Below are 20,052 nucleotides of genomic sequence, written 5' to 3' on the forward strand. Positions count from 1 at the left end.
GAAACCCCATTGCGCAAACAACCAAAAGGCTATGGAATAGCACACTTCTGAGCAGGTTTGTGGTTTGGGTGAGGAGGTCTTTGAGGTTAGGCAATGACGGTTTGCTCATCAATGGTGGCGAAGAGTCCATTTCTGGGCGGGAGTGGTTACTTGAGTTACAGAGTGAGAGACTGGCTGTAGCTGGTGAGGAGGTCTTTGAGCGTAGGGGATGAGGACTGACACTACTGGCTTGAAAAGGCCCGCTCAGCAGTTCAGAAACCCCATTGCGCAAACAACCAAAAGGCCACAGAGCAGTCCACTTCTGAACAGGTTTGTGGTTTGGGTGAGGAGGTCTTTGAGGTTAGGCAATGACGGTTTGCCCATCAATAGTGGCGAAGAGTCCATTTCTGGGCGGGAGTGGTTACTTGAGTTACATAGTGAGAGACTGGCTGTAGCTGGTGAGGAGATCTTTGAGCGTAGGGGATGAGGACTGACACTGCTGGCTTGAAAAGGCCCGCTCAGCAGTTCAGAAACCCCATTGCGCAAACAACCAAAAGGCCACAGAGCAGTCCACTTCTGAACAGGTTTGTGGTTTGGGTGAGGAGGTATTTGAGGTGAGTCAATGACGGTTTGCCCATCAACGGTGGCGAAGAGTCCATTTCTGGGCGGGAGTGGTTACTTGAGTTACAGAGTGAGAGACTGGCTGTAGCTGGTGAGGAGGTCTTTGAGCGTAGGGGATGAGGACTGGCACTGCTGGCTTGAAAAGGCCCGCTCAGCAGTTCAGAAACCCCATTGCGCAAACAACCAAAAGGCCACAGAGCAGTCCACTTCTGAACAGGTTTGTGGTTTGGGTGAGGAGGTATTTGAGGTGAGTCAATGACGGTTTGCCCATCAACGGTGGCGAAGAGTCCATTTCTGGGCGGGAGTGGTTACTTGAGTTACAGAGTGAGAGACTGGCTGTAGCTGGTGAGGAGGTCTTTGAGCGTAGGGGATGAGGACTGACACTGCTGGCTTGAAAAGGCCCGCTCAGCAGTTCAGAAACCCCATTGCGCAAACAACCAAAAGGCTATGGAATAGCACACTTCTGAGCAGGTTTGTGGTTTGGGTGAGGAGGTCTTTGAGGTTAGGCAATGACGGTTTGCCCATCAATGGTGGCGAAGAGTCCATTTCTGGGCGGGAGTGGTTACTTGAGTTACAGAGTGAGAGACTGGCTGTAGCTGGTGAGGAGGTCTTTGAGCGTAGGGGATGAGGACTGACACTACTGGCTTGAAAAGGCCCGCTCAGCAGTTCAGAAACCCCATTGCGCAAACAACCAAAAGGCCACAGAGCAGTCCACTTCTGAACAGGTTTGTGGTTTGGGTGAGGAGGTATTTGAGGTGAGTCAATGACGGTTTGCCCATCAACGGTGTCGAAGAGTCCATTTCTGGGCGGGAGTGGTTACTTGAGTTACAGAGTGAGAGACTGGCTGTAGCTGGTGAGGAGGTCTTTGAGCGTAGGGGATGAGGACTGACACTGCTGGCTTGAAAAGGCCCGCTCAGCAGTTCAGAAACCCCATTGCGCAAACAACCAAAAGGCTATGGAATAGCACACTTCTGAGCAGGTTTGTGGTTTGGGTGAGGAGGTCTTTGAGGTTAGGCAATGACGGTTTGCCCATCAATGGTGGCGAAGAGTCCATTTCTGGGCGGGAGTGGTTACTTGAGTTACAGAGTGAGAGACTGGCTGTAGCTGGTGAGGAGGTCTTTGAGCGTAGGGGATGAGGACTGACACTGCTGGCTTGAAAAGGCCCGCTCAGCAGTTCAGAAACCCCATTGCGCAAACAACCAAAAGGCCACAGAGCAGTCCACTTCTGAACAGGTTTGTGGTTTGGGTGAGGAGGTATTTGAGGTGAGTCAATGACGGTTTGCCCATCAATGGTGGCGAAGAGTCCATTTCTGGGCGGGAGTGGTTACTTGAGTTACAGAGTGAGAGACTGGCTGTAGCTGGTGAGGAGGTCTTTGAGCGTAGGGGATGAGGACTGACACTGCTGGCTTGAAAAGGCCCGCTCAGCAGTTCAGAAACCCCATTGCGCAAACAACCAAAAGGCTATGGAATAGCACACTTCTGAGCAGGTTTGTGGTTTGGGTGAGGAGGTCTTTGAGGTTAGGCAATGACGGTTTGCCCATCAATGGTGGCGAAGAGTCCATTTCTGGGCGGGAGTGGTTACTTGAGTTACAGAGTGAGAGACTGGCTGTAGCTGGTGAGGAGGTCTTTGAGCGTGGGGGATGAGGACTGACACTGCTGGCTTGAAAAGGCCCGCTCAGCAGTTCAGAAACCCCATTGCGCAAACAACCAAAAGGCCACAGAGCAGTCCACTTCTGAACAGGTTTGTGGTTTGGGTGAGGAGGTCTTTGAGGGTAGGCAATGACGGTTTGCCCATCAGTGGTGACGAAGAGTCCATTTCTGGGCGGGAGTGGTTACTTGAGTTACAGAGTGAGAGACTGGCTGTAGCTGGTGAGGAGGTCTTTGAGCATAGGGGATGAGGACTGACACTGCTGGCTTGAAAAGGCCCGCTCAGCAGTTCAGAAACCCCATTGCGCAAACAACCAAAAGGCTATGGAACAGCACACTTCTGAGCAGGTTTGTGGTTTGGGTGAGGAGGTCTTTGAGGTTAGGCAATGACGGTTTGCCCATCAATGGTGGCGAAGAGTCCATTTCTGGGCGGGAGTGGTTACTTGAGTTACAGAGTGAGAGACTGGCTGTAGCTGGTGAGGAGGTCTTTGAGCATAGGGGATGAGGACTGACACTGCTGGCTTGAAAAGGCCCGCTCAGCAGTTCAGAAACCCCATTGCGCAAACAACCAAAAGGCTATGGAATAGCACACTTCTGAGCAGGTTTGTGGTTTGGGTGAGGAGGTCTTTGAGGTTAGGCAATGACGGTTTGCCCATCAACGGTGTCGAAGAGTCCATTTCTGGGCGGGAGTGGTTACTTGAGTTACAGAGTGAGAGACTGGCTGTAGCTGGTGAGGAGGTCTTTGAGCGTAGGGGATGAGGACTGACACTGCTGGCTTGAAAAGGCCCACTCAGCAGTTCAGAAACCCCATTGCGCAAACAACCAAAAGGCTATGGAATAGCACACTTCTGAGCAGGTTTGTGGTTTGGGTGAGGAGGTCTTTGAGGTTAGGCAATGACGGTTTGCCCATCAATGGTGGCGAAGAGTCCATTTCTGGGCGGGAGTGGTTACTTGAGTTACAGAGTGAGAGACTGGCTGTAGCTGGTGAGGAGGTCTTTGAGCGTAGGGGATGAGGACTGACACTGCTGGCTTGAAAAGGCCCGCTCAGCAGTTCAGAAACCCCATTGCGCAAACAACCAAAAGGCCACAGAGCAGTCCACTTCTGAACAAGTTTGTGGTTTGGGTGAGGAGGTCTTTGAGGGTAGGCAATGACGGTTTGCCCATCAATGGTGATGAAGAGTCCATTTCTGGGTGGGAGTGGTTACTTGAGTTATAGAGTGAGAAACTGGCTGTAGGTGGTGAGGAGGTCTTTGAGCATAGGGGATGACGACTTACACTGCTGGCTTGAAAAGGCCCTGTGATGGCTGCAGGCATCTTCTCCCATTTTTTCCCTCTCTTTTTTTTTTTAAGTCAAGAACTGTATTATTAATTTTTTATAAAATCAGGAGTATACCAAAAAGACAAACTAAGAAGATACTGCCTTCTCCAGATAATCTACCCGGAACTCCAGAAAGACAATTCGAACCCCAACATGTCGCTGCGTGTTCAGCTCCTACGTGCGGTGAACAAAAAGTCCCTCCAGAGAACAAGGCCGACTCCTGGGCAGAATTCTCCACGGACGACGAGAACGTTATTCGGCGCTGTGTGTTCAGCTCCTCCAAACAACGAACCAATGCCCCCAGAAAATCCAACACAGGCAGCTGTCACAGTCCCGCTCAGCAGTTCAGAAATCGCATTGCGCAAGCAACCAAAAGGTTATGGAATAGACCACTTCTGAGCAGGTCTGTGGTTTGGGTGAGGAGGTCTTTGAGCGTAGGGGATGAGGACTGACACTGCTGGCTTGAAAAGGCCCGCTCAGCAGTTCAGAAACCCCATTGCGCAAACAACTAAATAGGTGGGAGTGGAGTTTGGGACCACAAATTAGTTGGAGTCAAGATTGCAGTTCAAAACACAGTAAATGGGACTATGATAGCTGTAATATGTGCATAATAGCCCAGACTGTAGACATTGTTGTGGGCTTGAGATGTAAATGTGATCCAACAGTGTGTTCTTGTCAGTGGTGGCTGCCTTGACCAGTTGTGTATATCCTTTTGTGTTAAACAGTTCAGATATTGGCTTCTTTGAACTGGAAAGTAAATCCTCATTAAAATCTCCACAGACTATGATAGGCTGGTGATTCATAATTTCTAAAGACTCCAAAAGCGCCTGCAGGTTTGGTAGGAATTGTCGAAGATTGTAGTCCGGTGGTCTGTACACAGCAGTGATCAAAGCTTTGACAGGGGACTCAACCTTGACAACCACAAACTCTAGGTCGGTCACATTTTGCAGGTAGTGCATTTCACAAGCCTGGTAATGGTCTCTCACGTAGATAGCCACACCGCCACCAAGTCTTACTGCAATCTGAGGAAGGGTTGTGTACGACTGCTGTCTGTTGCGTTTGAACATGTTGTAACCATCCAACTGGAGACTTTCAGCAACGAAACAGCCAGAGAGGTGAGTTTCAGTAAAACGTAGAACATCTGCAAGTCGCAACTCATGATGTCGTTTGATGTCCTGAATATGAGCCGGTAATCCTTCCGTGTTGTGGTGGACAATTTTTAATGTCTGTGCTTGGTTTGTAGACTGCACATAATTTAAGAGTGGCATAACACTGTCCAAAGAGGCTTTCTTCATGGATTCCAGGGAAGCTGTGATTGCAGGATCAGCAAATATCTTTCTCTCATTGAAGTCAATGATGTGCAAGCCATGTAGTGAAGTTGTTCTACTCAGAGCAACGTAGGCCATGCCTGATTCAAAGACCCGTTTCAATGAAACCACTGCAGATTGTGTTGTCATGCCTTGGACTTTGTGAGCTGTGCATGCATAAGCTAGCTTGAGGGGAAACTGCCTGCGAACCACTCTGTTGTTGCTCAGGTTTTCCTCTACCCTCTCTATGTACACCAAGTTCTCAGCACCACCAGATATTTTTTTACGGTATCTCTGTCCTGCATGTGCATTGTCCAGCACAAGCCCAAGCATGGTTACTGTAGTAGCATCTTTGTTTTTCTGAGTGACTATTGTACCAATCTTGCCAAACGTCCCATTAACTAGCCCATCTTCAACATCGATGTTCCTTGTGATCATGACACGGGCACCCTCTGCAACTTGTAGTGTGTCAAGCAGATCTTTTTTCTGTGCTTTACAAGGTTTTTGTTGTTTATTCATCTCTCCTGTATTTGGATCTCTCTTGTAATCCTCTGCATCTATGTTCGTAACATGGGAATGGAGAGCAGACACAGTTTTGGCATTGTGCTCAGCAACCTCTTTGTTAGTTGGAAAGATGTGAAGGACATCATTAGGGCAATGGGTGGGGTCGGTCACAGCCTGAGAAAGCAGAGCTTTGTCAGTGTCACTTAATGGATCTGTCTTTTCCTTGACTCTGATTCTATTCAAAAGCTCAGCAAATGCAGCATCATCTCTCTGTCGCATGATCTCGGTCAGCGTGATCATCTGAAAGTTGCTTTGCCAGAAGTCAACCGTATCCTCCTCAAGTAGGCAGAGTGGTTTACTTTTTCCCAGTGGGGGGAGCTGGTAAAAGTCTCCTACCGCTAGTACTGACATACCACCAAACGGTTTCTTACTGCCTTTGATTTGTTGCAATCTCCAGTTGACGTAGGCAAACAGGGGCTTTGAAATCATTGACACCTCATCAATAATGATAATCTCTGCATTTGACAGCTGTGCCCTCACTTCATCCAAGGCATTTCCTAGTCCTTGGTAGGGTGGCTTTAAGCTTCTTGGCAACTTAAAGAGGGAATGTAAAGTGTTGCCTGAAATGTTGTATGCTGCAGTGCCTGTAAATGCAGTCAGTAGAACAGTTGGTATGGATATGTCCACTTCCTCATACAGTCTGGGGAGTTGACGGAGTATCCTTGTTGCCTCACCATAGATGCACTTTATGAGGTGTGATTTGCCAGTGCCAGCACCACCAGTGACAAAGTAAAAGAACTGTTCAGGGTTTAAGCCACATACACGTTCAATACACCAGTCACGAACAGAGTAAAATATGGAAGCTTGTGTCCGGTTGAGGTTTTGACACATTGTGCGCAGTAAATCAGGGCTCATTGGCGGGGCCTTCACAGCCGGCATCACTCCACCAGTTTCATGATGGCTGTACTCTGGGACATCATCTTGTTCGTCCTCATTCAGGTCATCTTTGTTTCGTTCAGCGATACATTCCAACTGAACCAACTCACTTTCTGGTGCAAAGTTAGCCCATGCATCTTCAATAGGGCCATGCTTCATGAAGTCCTCCATGGCTTTGTCCACCGCTTTACTGTGTTTCTCAAATTTCTTTCTGTTGTGTGTAACAATTGCAGTCACGGGGCAGATAATGTCCAATCCAGGTAATGTCACACAGGCAGACTTGTAAAACTCTTGGTGTGTGGGGAAAGTGTTTGTTTTCAGTGATGACTCTGAGCGATGGGGGAGGTAGAGTTTAAGCAAGTTGCCGTAGAATTTCTCTGGTTGCTTCTTTTCCGAAAAGCGAGCATATCTGATAACTGCGGCCTTCCCTCTTGTGCGTTTCTGAATGACTCCCATGTCATTCAACAGCATAATACGCTTCTTGCCTTTTGCCTCCTTCCCATAGACAATCCTGTAATTGGATGCAAATTCAGCTAGACACATGTTTTCAAACTCTGGTGTTTCGGGTCTGGCTCTGTATTTGTCGGGAATACCTGACAAATACCACACATTCTCAGAATCTTCTGGTTTGTTCTGCAGCATGCCGAGCGGGAGACTCATTCTTAGTGCGTTCTCATCTGTTTGCAGGAACACAACATCACGTGAGCACATCTTCATTTTCAGGCTGCACGTACGCGCCACAGCCTCCTGAGCGCTGACTTCTCTGTGTTTTGAGTAGGCTTGAAGGATTTGTTTCATTTCCTCTCGTTCAGGCACACTTTCTGGGCCTAGGTCACTGATTATTTTTCCGAGATATTCACTCATCTCATGTTCTGGCTTGGTTATGTAGCTGAGCATGTACATGAGGAGAGCATACTCATCAAGAATGTACTGGATGTCCATGTTGGAATTCCAGGCTGTCCGCAAATGTGGATTGTAGTTATTCACCCAGCAGTCCTTAACTTCACGCTTCATTACAATGACGCTTGCATTCGTCATTTCCTCAACACACGAGCTGTACTCGTCGTAAGTCAAATTACACTGTGCCAGTAGCTGAGACAAGTTGTCCACTTGTGCTTTGGAGTCGTTCAGCAGATCCCACAGTGGTTTGAGTTTATTCATGGCTGCTTGTGTTGTCATTGTATGTCCTTTGCCATTTTGCTTTGCTCTTTTCATTGCTTTGTTTTTTGTTTTACTTGTACCTTCACCCTCGTCTTTGTCACTTTCTGGCTTCGGGTAAGTTATTCGTGTTTCTCGCATAGGTGGTTTTGGAAATCCAAATCTGCATGCCCTTTTACCTTTCTTGCAGGACTTGGAATGAGTTCTGCTGTGCATTTGAACCTCTGTGACTTTGCTGTGAAGTAACGGTTGTTTGTCTACGTCAGGCAACTGGCATGAGATGTAGCGGTCCACAAACTTGCATATTCTGTGGTCGGGGTCTTCTCCAAAGACCGGAGCTCCTTCTACCCAACACAGCATATGTATATGAGGGCTCCCTCTGGCCTGAAATTCTACCCGGTAAAAGAAATCGATAACCTGACCAATTGGATGAGCAGGAGACAGCAGCAGTTCTCTCATCAGAGCTTCAACTCGCTTGTCAAACATACGCATGGTGGTCACTGGGTTGCTTCTGAGAATGTCACATTTTTCAGCCCAGTCCAGCTCATCAAAATTCACCCGTTGACCTTGCTGCGATTTGATTGCAGTTATAAATTCCGGCCATCGGAATTCTGCGGCAGAGAAGGTCAGAAAAAAGGTAGGCGTCCCCAATTGTCTGACCATGGCAAACAAATCCTTAAGAGTTTTCTCCCAGTAAGCTGGAGTCCCTCTCAGTGGTTGCATGAATCTTGTTGCATCTCTGTTTCTCACCAGTCTCTCAACCTCACGCTTGTCCTGTAACATCTTATTGTTTATTTTGCGTCCATCCCGGGTAATGGGTTTACCTTTCCTTAACTGAATGGACATGCTGTTTTTGGCCATGTGTGTCTCTGTGACAAACTGTGCAAAGAACAGGTAGCTTTGGTCTCTTGCAAAACGATTGTCAACACAGAAAAGTCTTGCGTTGAAATACATGCTTGGGGATAGTTTGACTTTTCTTGCCGCATCCAATGTATTCTCTCCAGTAGGGAACTGAACAGGGAAGGCCATTGCTTCAAGTTTAGGGACCCTGAAGAAGCTGACAGGCTTGTTTCCTTGTGCAGGGGCAATGCTGAATATGCCATCACCATATGTCAGTGTCTCTTGTCCAATGTCAGCTGGTTGCAAGCAACTATCTAGGCCCACTCCAGGTCTCAGTGCAGCTTGCTCATCCTCTGCAGTAGGTGGTTGTTTATCCTGACTTTCATGTTGCTCGTTAGCAGATGTTGAGCTTGCACGCTGCACCTGCGATGGATTGACATTTTCAATACTGTCTTGTACCTCCATCATTTCAGTCTCATCACAGCTGTCAAATTCCATGACATCATTTGTTTCTGGTTGATTTTGCTGTACGTTGTCATCAGTGGGTGGGTCTTGTAGCAGGTCTTCAATGGTTTCATTATACATTGCTGCATCATCTCTGATTGAAATGTCTCTGTACTCGGGGTGTGTATCAATGAGTTTGGACAAGCCTGCTACTACATTTCTCATATTAACAGTGTGAAAGTGCTGATGGCCTTTGTATTTCAGACGTCTTTTTAGCTTCACTCTATACAAATGGGATGAGCTGGGCAGTCTGGGTAAGGTGTTTACCGTGGTTTCCACCTCAGACGGCACACAGACGACAGCACCATGTACAGCTGTCTGTCGACCTTTAGGAAGTGTAACAATCTTGGCAAATGGCAGTATTTTTGCTAAGAGTTGTCTTTCCAGCACATTCAAATTGCAGAGCTCTGCGGGAATAGGTGTCAGCTCCAAGTTGTTTGCCACAGCTATGCATGATCTGTTTCCTGCCTTTAAGTGGGAATCACAGGTGTAACAAATCCACTCCTTTCTCCTTTCATCAGGCACAGTGCATTGGTCAGGTCCTCCACATTGATGGCCACACACATGAACATATTTCCCTGTCAAACAGGCAGCAACCTCACGTGGATTCTTCTTGTAATTTGATCGATTGCAAAATCGCACTTGATTGGGGAAAAGGGTGCGATGGCACATTGTGCATACAAAAGTTGGCCCACCTTTAATGTGTTCCTGGAAAGTGGCTATAGCTCTCTGAAGTAGCCTATTTTTTTCATCAATGCACTTTTGAAGCATGACTTTATTCACCTCTCTGTATTTTATTCTTATTTTCAATGAACAGCGCAGCTTATGGGCCATCCTGAAATGTGGATCTGGTTTGTATTTGATGGTGATGGATTCCTTCATGTTTTCCTTGTGCTTCTTCCTGAAATGTGGATCCGTTTTGTATCTCCTCGTTATGGATTCCTGCTGCTTCATCCTGAAATGTGGATCCGTTTTGTATCTCCTCGTTATGGATTCCTTCTGCTTCATCCTGAAATGTGGATCCGTTTTGTATCTCCTCGTTATGGATTCCTTCTGCTTCATCCTGAAATGTGGATCTGTTTTGTATCTCCTCCTAATGGATTCCTTCTGCTTCATCCTGAAATGTGGATCCGTTTTGTATCTCCTCGTAATGGATTCCTGCTGCTTCATCCTGAAATGTGGATCCATTTTGTATCTCCTCGTAATGGATTCCTTCTGCTTCATCCTGAAATGTGGATCCGTTAGGTATCTCCCTGTTATGGATTCTTTCTGTTTCAACCTGAAATGTGGATCTGTTTTGTATTTGATGATGATGGATTCCTTCTTCTTCTCCCTGAAATCTGCTTCTCTTCTGTATCGCTCTCTCTGAGATGTTTGTTTTTTACCAGTGGCAGATATCATTACACACAGCTGTGTGTCTTTTCTTTGTTTCTTCATTTGTTTTTTTCTTTGCCGTTTACTGAGTTTTTTAGATGTTGTAACCTGTGTAGCCTTTGATATCACGTGTGTGGACAGTGCATTGACTGACTGCAGAGAATGTTGGCTGGTTGGGAGTCCAGTATCTGTTTCATGTTTGGTAGTTGGTGTCACCTTCACCTCCGCAGGCCTTCTGTCATGCGGGTTGTCAGATTGCACTTGTAGGGAAGGCAAACGGTGTGACAAAGCCTTTGCATGTGCAAATGTCACCGGCATGAAGTCAAACTGTTTTTTGTCAATAGACCCACCATGTAGCAAGGCATTCAAATGATCAATCTTTTCAATTAGATCATCCAAATGCGTGAAGGTCATCATTACAGCTTTTCCCCCATGCTCAGGTAGCCCATCAGCATTTCTGTTATGAGAGTCAAACAGTCCATATCTCCCAGACTGGTCTCTGAACACGGCAATGATATATGGTGATACTGTAAGCAGTGCATGTGTAACACCTACAGACAGACACTGAAGTCTTGTGCGAAGATTTTGAAACCAATCCTCTGTGCCAGGATCTCCCTTGTCTCTCATGAATCCCATTTCCACTGGAGATCTTTGCACCCTGTACTCATGGTGCTCAGTTGCGACAGTGAGTGGTGTTTCCTCCAAGGTCAAATAGTAGTTGCGGAACCTCTTTTCACTTTTTAGCTGTTTTATAGTTCTCTTATACAGACTGTCTCCCTTGTCCAGTATCTTGTCAAGATCAGCCTCCTTCAAGTCATGACCCTCATTCTGGTGTGCTAGAAATGTCAGAGCCATGCATGTACACTGACGATTCCTTGACTCAGGCTCATAGCCACTATGATCCTGACTATGGGACGCCAGCACAGATATCACAGAGGGTGGTGGGGCGCATGATTCTTGTACACTATAATTTTCAGAAAGGTCTATGACCTGCACATTGCTGTTGACCTCTTTAACCTCAGGTTGTGCATAATACTGAGCTGTGCATGGGGATGACACCACCGGTAGACAACACACCTCCTGTGTACACTCCCTGTCACATACCTCCATGACTGCAACGCTACTTTGTAGTTCTGGACTCTGAAACCGAGGGTCTGAAAGGTCCAACTTAGCCCAGCGTTGCTTTGCAGCCTCAGATCTCTTTCCTCGGCGTGGCATGATGTTATCACTAAATGATGTGATAGATAATGGACAAATAAGATGAGTTTTTAAATGTTAACACTAACCAGGAAATTATGTAATCATCTTATTTGCCTTTAAATACTGTATCTAGTAATGAGCAGATCAGTACAGACCAGATGAACACAGCAGGGAAAACCAATAAACACTTTTGGATAAGTTTAATATTGTTTTAGGAGCAAATTAATGTTAGAATATGTCTTAAATGTTGTCAGACCCTTGTGTGACGAAATAAAGCCACTGCTGGTGACATTTGTAGGGCTCTATGAAATCCGTTTTATTTTTTTCTGAATTCCGTTTTATGTTTTCCCAAATTCCGTGTTTACCGTGTTTGTAATTTTTCTGGATTCTGTGTTTTATGGTTTAATCCCATTTTATCATCAAAAATTGTTTTATGAATCCATTTGATCAGACCCAATGTAATAATGTATTATCCTTAATCAAATGAAAATATGACAATATATATAACAATGAACACAACAATGCACAAAATAGCTTAATCCAAAACAAAACATTGCTAATTTTAGTCAAGTAAAGTGCTGCACAAAAGAGCTTCACAATGAAAACATCTGAAAAAAAATCTGTTGTAGCAATGAACACAATTTAAATAACTGCTTAATGAACAGAGCTATCTGTGTCTGTTTTACATCTCTCAGAGACATCTCCATTGAAATACATGATTGTCAGCCTCTTTGTGTTCAGCTCAGTGAGTGTTGTAGCTAACTTAATAGGTTACATGGTTAATTTATTGTAATTCACTGAAAGTTGTTAAAAGTATATCTATATTATTTACAGTTAAGAGTTAAACAGAAATACATTTCATTTGTATTACGTTTGATTGATATTGATTAGAGATGCATTTCTCCGTTGTATTGGCAAACGAATGGTTGAAAAACTTCAAGTACCAGAATTCCTTGCGGCTGGAAAGAAGGAAGAAAGTGACCGTTTTTTTGTTTTGATTTCATATGCGACTGAGACGTAAATGCCAAGTGAATAGCCTAGCGCTAGTTTATTGTTTGTAAGTATAAAATGTACGTCAACTGTTTTCCATTATAAAGAAGGCTTTCTTTTTCATATCCGACGTAATGCTATTATTTCGAAGGTAGTTATACTACAATGAGTGCCTCACGCTTGTCTGTGAGGAGTCTATTTTTCTAGGTTCGTTGATGTGTTGAACGCAGTCGCGCGCACGTACAAAACCCTGCCACACACACAACTCCCCAAAACGGGGAAATGTTTCTCTTCCTCATTTTATTTAAGCAATATCACATGAGGGAGTGCTGTTACACTGTTCACAATAATTTATAACGGCTTTTGATTAATTTAATCAGAAACATGTTAAATTCCATGAGATTTAACGTTTTACCGTTAATTCCATTTTTATGACTGGATCCCGCGATTCCGTCCGCTTTTTCCGCATCGCGGAAATCTTACATAATCTTATCATAATCTCCTACATTTGAGACAATTTAGATGTAAAATCTGGGGCTGCTCCATAGACAGTGAATGTGGCTCTGACTTTGTGAGGCCATACAATGTCTATGTGAGCTCTAATACCCAAAATACATTTATAATCTAGCATTGCTAGGTCTGAACCAGAATTGAATCCTCATTTGGGTGCAAAAGCTCACAAACATTTTATAGCCTCATAAAGTCAGAGCCCCATTCATTGTCTATAGAGCAGCTCCAGATTTTACATCCCAATGACATCACCGATTGGAGGGTTGTCTCCAAGAGAGAGAGTGGTGGGTGTTCACATACTGACTGAACTGTCCTGGGGCACAGTAACATATATGTGAATTCTTAAAATGGGTGACATTCAGCTTTAAAATAATTCAACAAATGTAATATAGTGAATCTCTTAATTATATAGATAATTTTCCCAGTTAAAACAGCTCAAATGCTGACATCACTGATTGGAGGGTTCTCTCTCCAATTTCTAGCTTTAGGAGAGAGTGGTGCATGTTCACACATACTGACTGAACTGTCCTGGGGCACAGTAAGAGTGGAGTATAAGTGGAATAACCCGATCCGGGCTGTCCTGTTATCAGAAAATATTGTAGCTTACCCCATCGTACATTATTTTACAATAACGGGACAGCCCGTTGTGGTTTATTCCTCACAAATAATAATTTTCCCAGTTGAAACAGCTCAAATGCTGACTTCTGTATAATACTAATTACATACCTGTAACCACGCCTCTACCGAACTTTAGAACGATTGCGTTCATAGTAACCGCTGTTTTGAATATAATTCTGTATTTAGCTGACTAGCTAGCCGAGATAATAACAACCATGACTTGAAATGATTCTGACCTAAAACCCAGAATTTTAATATTAGCCAGATGACGAGTGACGTCGAACCATCATAAAGCTAGCTGGCATTCAAACCCGGTTTCAGAAAGACGCTATGTCTACACTGCATGACCACACCAATTTAAAATGCAAGACAGTGCTAGGGTGAATTTCATAGAGTTATTGTTTCATACAGTTTTCTTAAATAATGTATGCTAATGACAAAAATGACCAACATTGCTGCTAATTGTATGGTATAAAACGAGAATGAACAATTTTTTCTTGATAGAATCCGTTTTCATAGAATTAAAGACCAGAGGTTTTCGCTTAAAAATAGTGCAAATAGAACTACCATAGTTTTTGGTATCACCACCGACGTCGTACATTATTTTCCAATAACGGGACAGCCCGTCGTGGTTTATTCTTTACACATAATAATTTTCCCAGTTGAAACAGCTCAAATGCTAAATTCTGTATAATACGAATTACATGCCTGTACCACGCCTCTACCGAACTGTAGAGGGCAGAACTGGAACACTTTCTGCACCAACTGTAGTCCTTCTCCAATGGCAGGCCTGCTGAATGACCAGCCGACTCTAGAAAAAAAGAGAAAAAAACTGGCGCAGTACGCTGCAACAACTGTTGTACTCTAATCACAATGACAACCTAAGTCCCCTTCTGATCTATCTACTATAGGCTATACTTGATATCTTACCACAATTAAATGCAACTAATCGTTACACAAATTACAAACCTGCTGTGATGAGGAAGGTGGGTGGTCAATACACCGGGAGATCTTCTATATCACCCTGAATTAGAGAGGACAATCGAAAAATACATTTTTAAAAATTAACACAAGTAGGCTATTGTGATTAAAATACCAGTTTAGCCTTACATTAACGTATTGTGAACAGCGATTGTACATATATGGAATATTAATGTGATCTATTGACTGTTTTGTGGCCTTTTAGCTCGCACTTTCCCAAAATTCCATCAATGATAAAGTCGGGACTGTGAAGTTTAGGTAGCAAACAACAAGGCTGAATCCTTTTGACGTAATTTACATAGCAACTATACGTTCGGCTCATCTAGTTTCACTCACTGTGGCCAAGCGGAATATATATACAGCTAACCTTAAAAGATTTAATTCAATCTTCTACGGTGACATTTGCCATTTATTGAGGGTGTGACATGTCGGTGCCGCTGACTAATCGAATGATTTTCACATTTACCGCTCGATCGAGCATGTAGCCTACCATTCAAAGTAGCCTACATTCTTATGGTTAGTGCTGTCCGATTGTGCTAGCTACTTTACATTCACCTTGTATGGCGATCAATAAAAGCTAACAGCACAGGTACCACTTAATTCTTGTCACTTTCATCAACACTAATTAACTAAAAAAAAGGCGACAAACGACCTTTTCTGTGAGAAATGCACGCACATACACAGCTGGCCACATTCTAAAGTTCCATTTGCCCTCCCTACCTACATACACGTTTTCAGCATCAACTTACTTTATTTTCTAGCCTGAAATGCGATCATATTAGTAAATGGCTACACATGTCATGCAACGTGCAAGCAGTTGGATATCTCCTTGGATATTAATTAAATGATTTTAACAGAAAATAAAATAATGATCCGCTCGATCGCCGCCGTAGAAACCTTCAGTTAAATGAATTCACATAATAAAATTAACCATAATATAATTAACACGGGCTTACATTTTCTGAACCTCGGTGATATAGTGGTGTAAGTAGACTTCTAGCGTTAACCAGCGGTACGTTTCTATCAACACAACGGACAGCACGCTGATATGCACTTACAGCTAGCCACCGCTACAGCATTTATGTATGAAAACGAAAGTCTTAGCAAACCTTCTGCCAAAGGACACATCTCTAATCACTACGAATAAATTAGTTGTTCAGTCCAGTTGTTCGCCGGCCGTTAGCCAGAACGTTAGCTAACGTAGCTAGCTAATAGGTAGAGCTAACGTAGGCTACCTAGTTAGCTAGCGTTAGCTAACGCAGCACCGGGAGTCTGCCAACTAACGTTACCACCGTCTTTTCTGTCTTACCTCGACAATATTAAATGTATGTATGAAAACGAAAGTCTTACCAAATCTTCTGCCAAAGGACAATACGAAATATGAGCAAAATAGATTAAAATATAAAGATTTGTATCGTAGGCTTTTGTTAGACAACCGTCTCTCGTGGAATACCAAGTGAATTGGTGACCTGATATTGAACTCTCAGAGCTTTTGTACATTGCGGCACTTCGATGAGAGATCAAGGTGATTCCGTTTGTTTTGACTGGCGCGGTTTTTATTTTTAACTGGACACAACTTTTTTTTGGACTGTAGCCTATATTCCACTTCTGTGTGATGGACTACATTGCAGAAAAAATGTAAGAAATTATTTTATGTAAAGAATAATAAAATTCATTTTCCGTCTTCAAGGAATTTGGCGATGTATCAACGTAATTTTAGCGAGCTCACTAGCTAACGGTTAACGTTAGATCATCTCTGAGCTAACTTGCTTGTAAATTAATTACAGATTTTAAATATGGCAGTGCGTGAATGTCATTTGCGTAGGTACTGTTAAAGTTAGTTAACGTTGTTTGTGTGAGTCATATAGTTATAGCAAAGTCGATTTAAGACTTAGAAAGTCTCTGGTTATAGTTCCATGGTGTGAATAGTGTCAAAGAATGTTAGCTGACGTTGTTCGCTAGCTAGCTAACTCAAAGATTTTCGGCTAATGTTAGCTCTCTGAGCTAGTCTGCTTGCATTGCACACTTGCCAGCTAACGAGCTAACTGATGCACTTTACTATTTTAGTTAAAGTAGTCACAATGTTTCTTATCCTGATAGAATTGGGCCTTATGGTATATTTACAGTACAGGTTTGTCAAAGTGAAAGGGGTTGTTGAATACTTTCTGGTAGAATACCCATGTAGTAATTCATTAAAAGTATTGTTGGAAATTAAAATATCATATTGTGATGATCCTTGGTCACAGATGAGGCAGAGATGAGATTTTCGTGCTCGAATCGCTCCAGCTGAGCTTCGATTTATTAGGCAAAATTAAGCAAGCAAGCAATGTACAGCACCAGGTATTCAGCTCTCTTCACTTAGCAGATTCACTCTCCATCTCCCACAGTCAAAAACACATTTTTATTCCCTCCCCGTATGCAAGTTACTCACGATTTCCCCAACATACACACGTCACAATCAGCCAATCACAGACAACGGACATCGAGCAAGCAGTGACGTAAGGGGTGGGAGACACAGCAGGGGCACAGAGAGGGAGGGGGTGCCTTAGCGGCTAGCTAACAGAGATGCTCATACATGCTACAGTGGCTATCTACAAGTGCGTTTGAACACAATTATTTGCAAGACTACTCTACAAAATCCCACTGGCTATTTACAGTTATGTACACGCTAACAGTTTGGCTATTTACAACAATTATAGACATTGCTATGGTGTTGCTAAGTAGTTGCTAGGGTGTTCCAGGTGGTTGCTAGGGTGTTGCCAGGTGGTTGCTATGGAGTTCTAGGCGGTTGCTATGGTGTTGCTAGGTGGTTGCTAGGGTGTTGCTAGGTGGTTGCTATGGAGTTCTAGGCCATTGCTATGGTGTTGCTAGGTGGTTGCTATGGAGTTCTAGCTGGTTGCTAGGGTGTTGCTAGGTGTTTGCTATGGAGTTCTAGGCGGTTGCTATGGTGTTGCTAGGTGGTTGCTATGGAGTTCTAGGTGGTTGCTATGGAGTTCTAGGCAGTTGGTATGGTGTTGCTAGGTGGTTGCTATGGAGTTCTAGGCCGTTGCTAGGGTGTTGCTAGGTGGTTGCTATGGAGTTCTAGGCAGTTGCTATGGTGTTGCTAGGTGGTTGCTATGGAGTTCTAGGCCGTTGCTAGGGTGTTGCTAGGTGGTTGCTATGGAGTTCTAGGTGGTTGCTAGGGTGTTGCTAGGTGGTTGCTATGGAGTTCTAGGTGGTTGCTATGGTGTTGCTAGGTGGTTGCTATGGAGTTCTAGGCGGTTGCTAGGGTGTTGCTAGGTGGTTGCTATGGAGTTCTAGGTGGTTGCTAGGGTGTTGCTAGGTCGTTGTTATGGTGTTCCATGTGGTTGCTAGGGTGTTGCTAGGCAGTTGTTATGGTGTTCCAGATTGTTGCTAGGGTGTTGCTAGGTGGTTGCTATGGTGTTCCAGGTGGTTGCTAGGGTGTTGCTAGGTGGTTGCTAGGGTATTCTAAATGGTTGCTAGGATGTTGCTAGGTGGTTGCTATGGAGTTATAGGCGGTTGCTAGGGTGTTGCTAGGCATTTGCTATGGTCTTCCAGGTGGTTGCTATGGAATTCTAGATGGTTGCTAGGGTTTTCTAGCTGGTTGTTATGGGTTGCTAGGTCGTTGCTATGCAGTTAGAGCCGGTTGCTAGGATGTTGCTAGGGGGTTGCTAGGCAGTTGTTATGGTGTTCCAAGTGGTTGCTAGGGTGTTGCTAGGTGGTTGCTATGGAGTTCTAGGCAGTTGCTATGGTGTTGCTAGGTGGTTGCTAGGGTGTTGCTAGGTGGTTGCTATGGAGTTTTAGGCGGTTGCTATGGTGTTGCTAGGTGTTGCTAAGGAGTTCTAGGCCGTTGCTAGGGTGTTGCTAGGTGGTTGCTATGGAGTTCTAGGCGGTTGCTAGGGTGTTGCTAGGTGGTTGCTATGGAGTTCTAGGTGGTTGCTAGGGTGTTGCTAGGTCGTTGCTATGGTGTTCCATGTGGTTGCTAGGGTGTTGCTAGGCAGTTGTTATGGTGTTCCAGATTGTTGCTAGGGTGTTGCTAGGTGGTTGCTATGGTGTTCCAGGTGGTTGCTAGGGTGTTGCTAGGTGGTTGCTAGGGTATTCTAAATGGTTGCTAGGATGTTGCTAGGTGGTTGCTATGGAGTTATAGGCGGTTGCTAGGGTGTTGCTAGGCATTTGCTATGGTCTTCCAGGTGGTTGCTATGGAATTCTAGATGGTTGCTAGGGTTTTCTAGCTGGTTGTTATGGGTTGCTAGGTCGTTGCTATGCAGTTAGAGCCGGTTGCTAGGATGTTGCTAGGGGGTTGCTAGGCAGTTGTTATGGTGTTCCAAGTGGTTGCTAGGGTGTTGCTAGGCAGTTGTTATGGTGTTCCAAGTGGTTGCTAGGGTGTTGCTAGGTGGTTGCTATGGAGTTCTAGGCAGTTGCTATGGTGTTGCTAGGTGGTTGCTAGTGTGTTGCTAGGTGGTTTCTATGGAGTTTTAGGCGGTTGCTATGGTGTTGCTAGGTGGTTGCTAAGGAGTTCTAGGCCGTTGCTAGGGTGTTGCTAGGTGGTTGCTATGGAGTTCTAGGCGGTTGCTAGGGTGTTGCTAGGTGGTTGCTATGGAGTTCTAGGTGGTTGCTAGGGTGTTGCTAGGTCGTTGCTATGGTGTTCCATGTGGTTGCTAGAGTGTTGCTAGGCAGTTGTTATGGTGTTCCAGATTGTTGCTAGGTGGTTGCTATGGTGTTCCAGGTGGTTGCTAGGGTGTTGCTAGGTGGTTGCTATGGAGTTATAGGCGGTTGCTAGGGTGTTGCTAGGCATTTGCTATGGTGTTCCAGGTGGTTGCTATGGAATACTAGATGGTTGCTAGGGTTTTCTAGCTGGTTGTTATGGGTTGCTAGATCGTTGCTATGGAGTTAGAGCCGGTTGCTAGGATGTTGCTAGGGGGTTGCTATGGAGTTCTAGGCGGTTGCTAGGTGTTTACTGAGTCCAATGACGCGACCCATAGTTCTCTATGACAAACGGTTCAAAAGTTATGAAATATCAAACATCGGCCAATCAGGAAGGGGGGCGAGGCTGATCTCCACCAATGGACAAAGGACTCTCTACCATGTCCAATGAGGCATTGCACAATTTGTGGGCAATTTTTCCCCATAGAGATGAATGGCAGAATGTTAAAATCTAGAGAGAGACCAGAGTACTGCTGCTAGAAGACAGACCATTGTGACATCACAAGGGTGAGATGACAGAGCATTGTGACATCACAAAGGTGAACATTCCGCCATTCATTCTCTATGGGAAAAATTGCCCACAAAAATTCAAATTTTTCAAAAACCGTCCACCCAAACCTTCTAAAAAGTAATAGCACACCATTCCCAATCAAGCCGCTCGATTTGACATATTGCACGCGTACGTGGTGTGAAAACTCTGGGAGGAGTAGCGGTCCAAAAAATGGGTGGAATAATAATAATAACTAGACAATTCCTGCAGAAATTGTGAAGTGTGGTTGCCGCCAACGCAAAGTCGACTTTGTGCTGAACGGAGTGAACAGTGGTAGGTAGTTGCTATGATGTCTGAGGCAGTTGCTAGGG

At 44.6% G+C, this 20,052-nt stretch overlaps 1 protein-coding gene across 1 annotated transcript; it reads right to left on the reverse strand.

Moving 5' to 3' along the window:
* Positions 1-9,976: 9,976 nt before the first annotated feature.
* Positions 9,977-13,642, reverse strand: LOC118219414 (the record flags this gene model as incomplete). The annotated part of the gene is made up of 2 exons (XM_035402557.1): positions 13,615-13,642; positions 9,977-11,416 (listed from the first exon to the last, which is right to left on the reverse strand). A coding segment is annotated over exon 2 (1,430 nt), but the record flags the coding sequence as incomplete, so codon positions are not given.
* Between the last annotated feature and the right edge of the window lie 6,410 nt (positions 13,643-20,052).

This window comes from Anguilla anguilla, unplaced genomic scaffold (assembly GCF_013347855.1).
Source record: "Anguilla anguilla isolate fAngAng1 unplaced genomic scaffold, fAngAng1.pri scaffold_108_arrow_ctg1, whole genome shotgun sequence".
Lineage (NCBI taxonomy): Eukaryota > Metazoa > Chordata > Actinopteri > Anguilliformes > Anguillidae > Anguilla > Anguilla anguilla.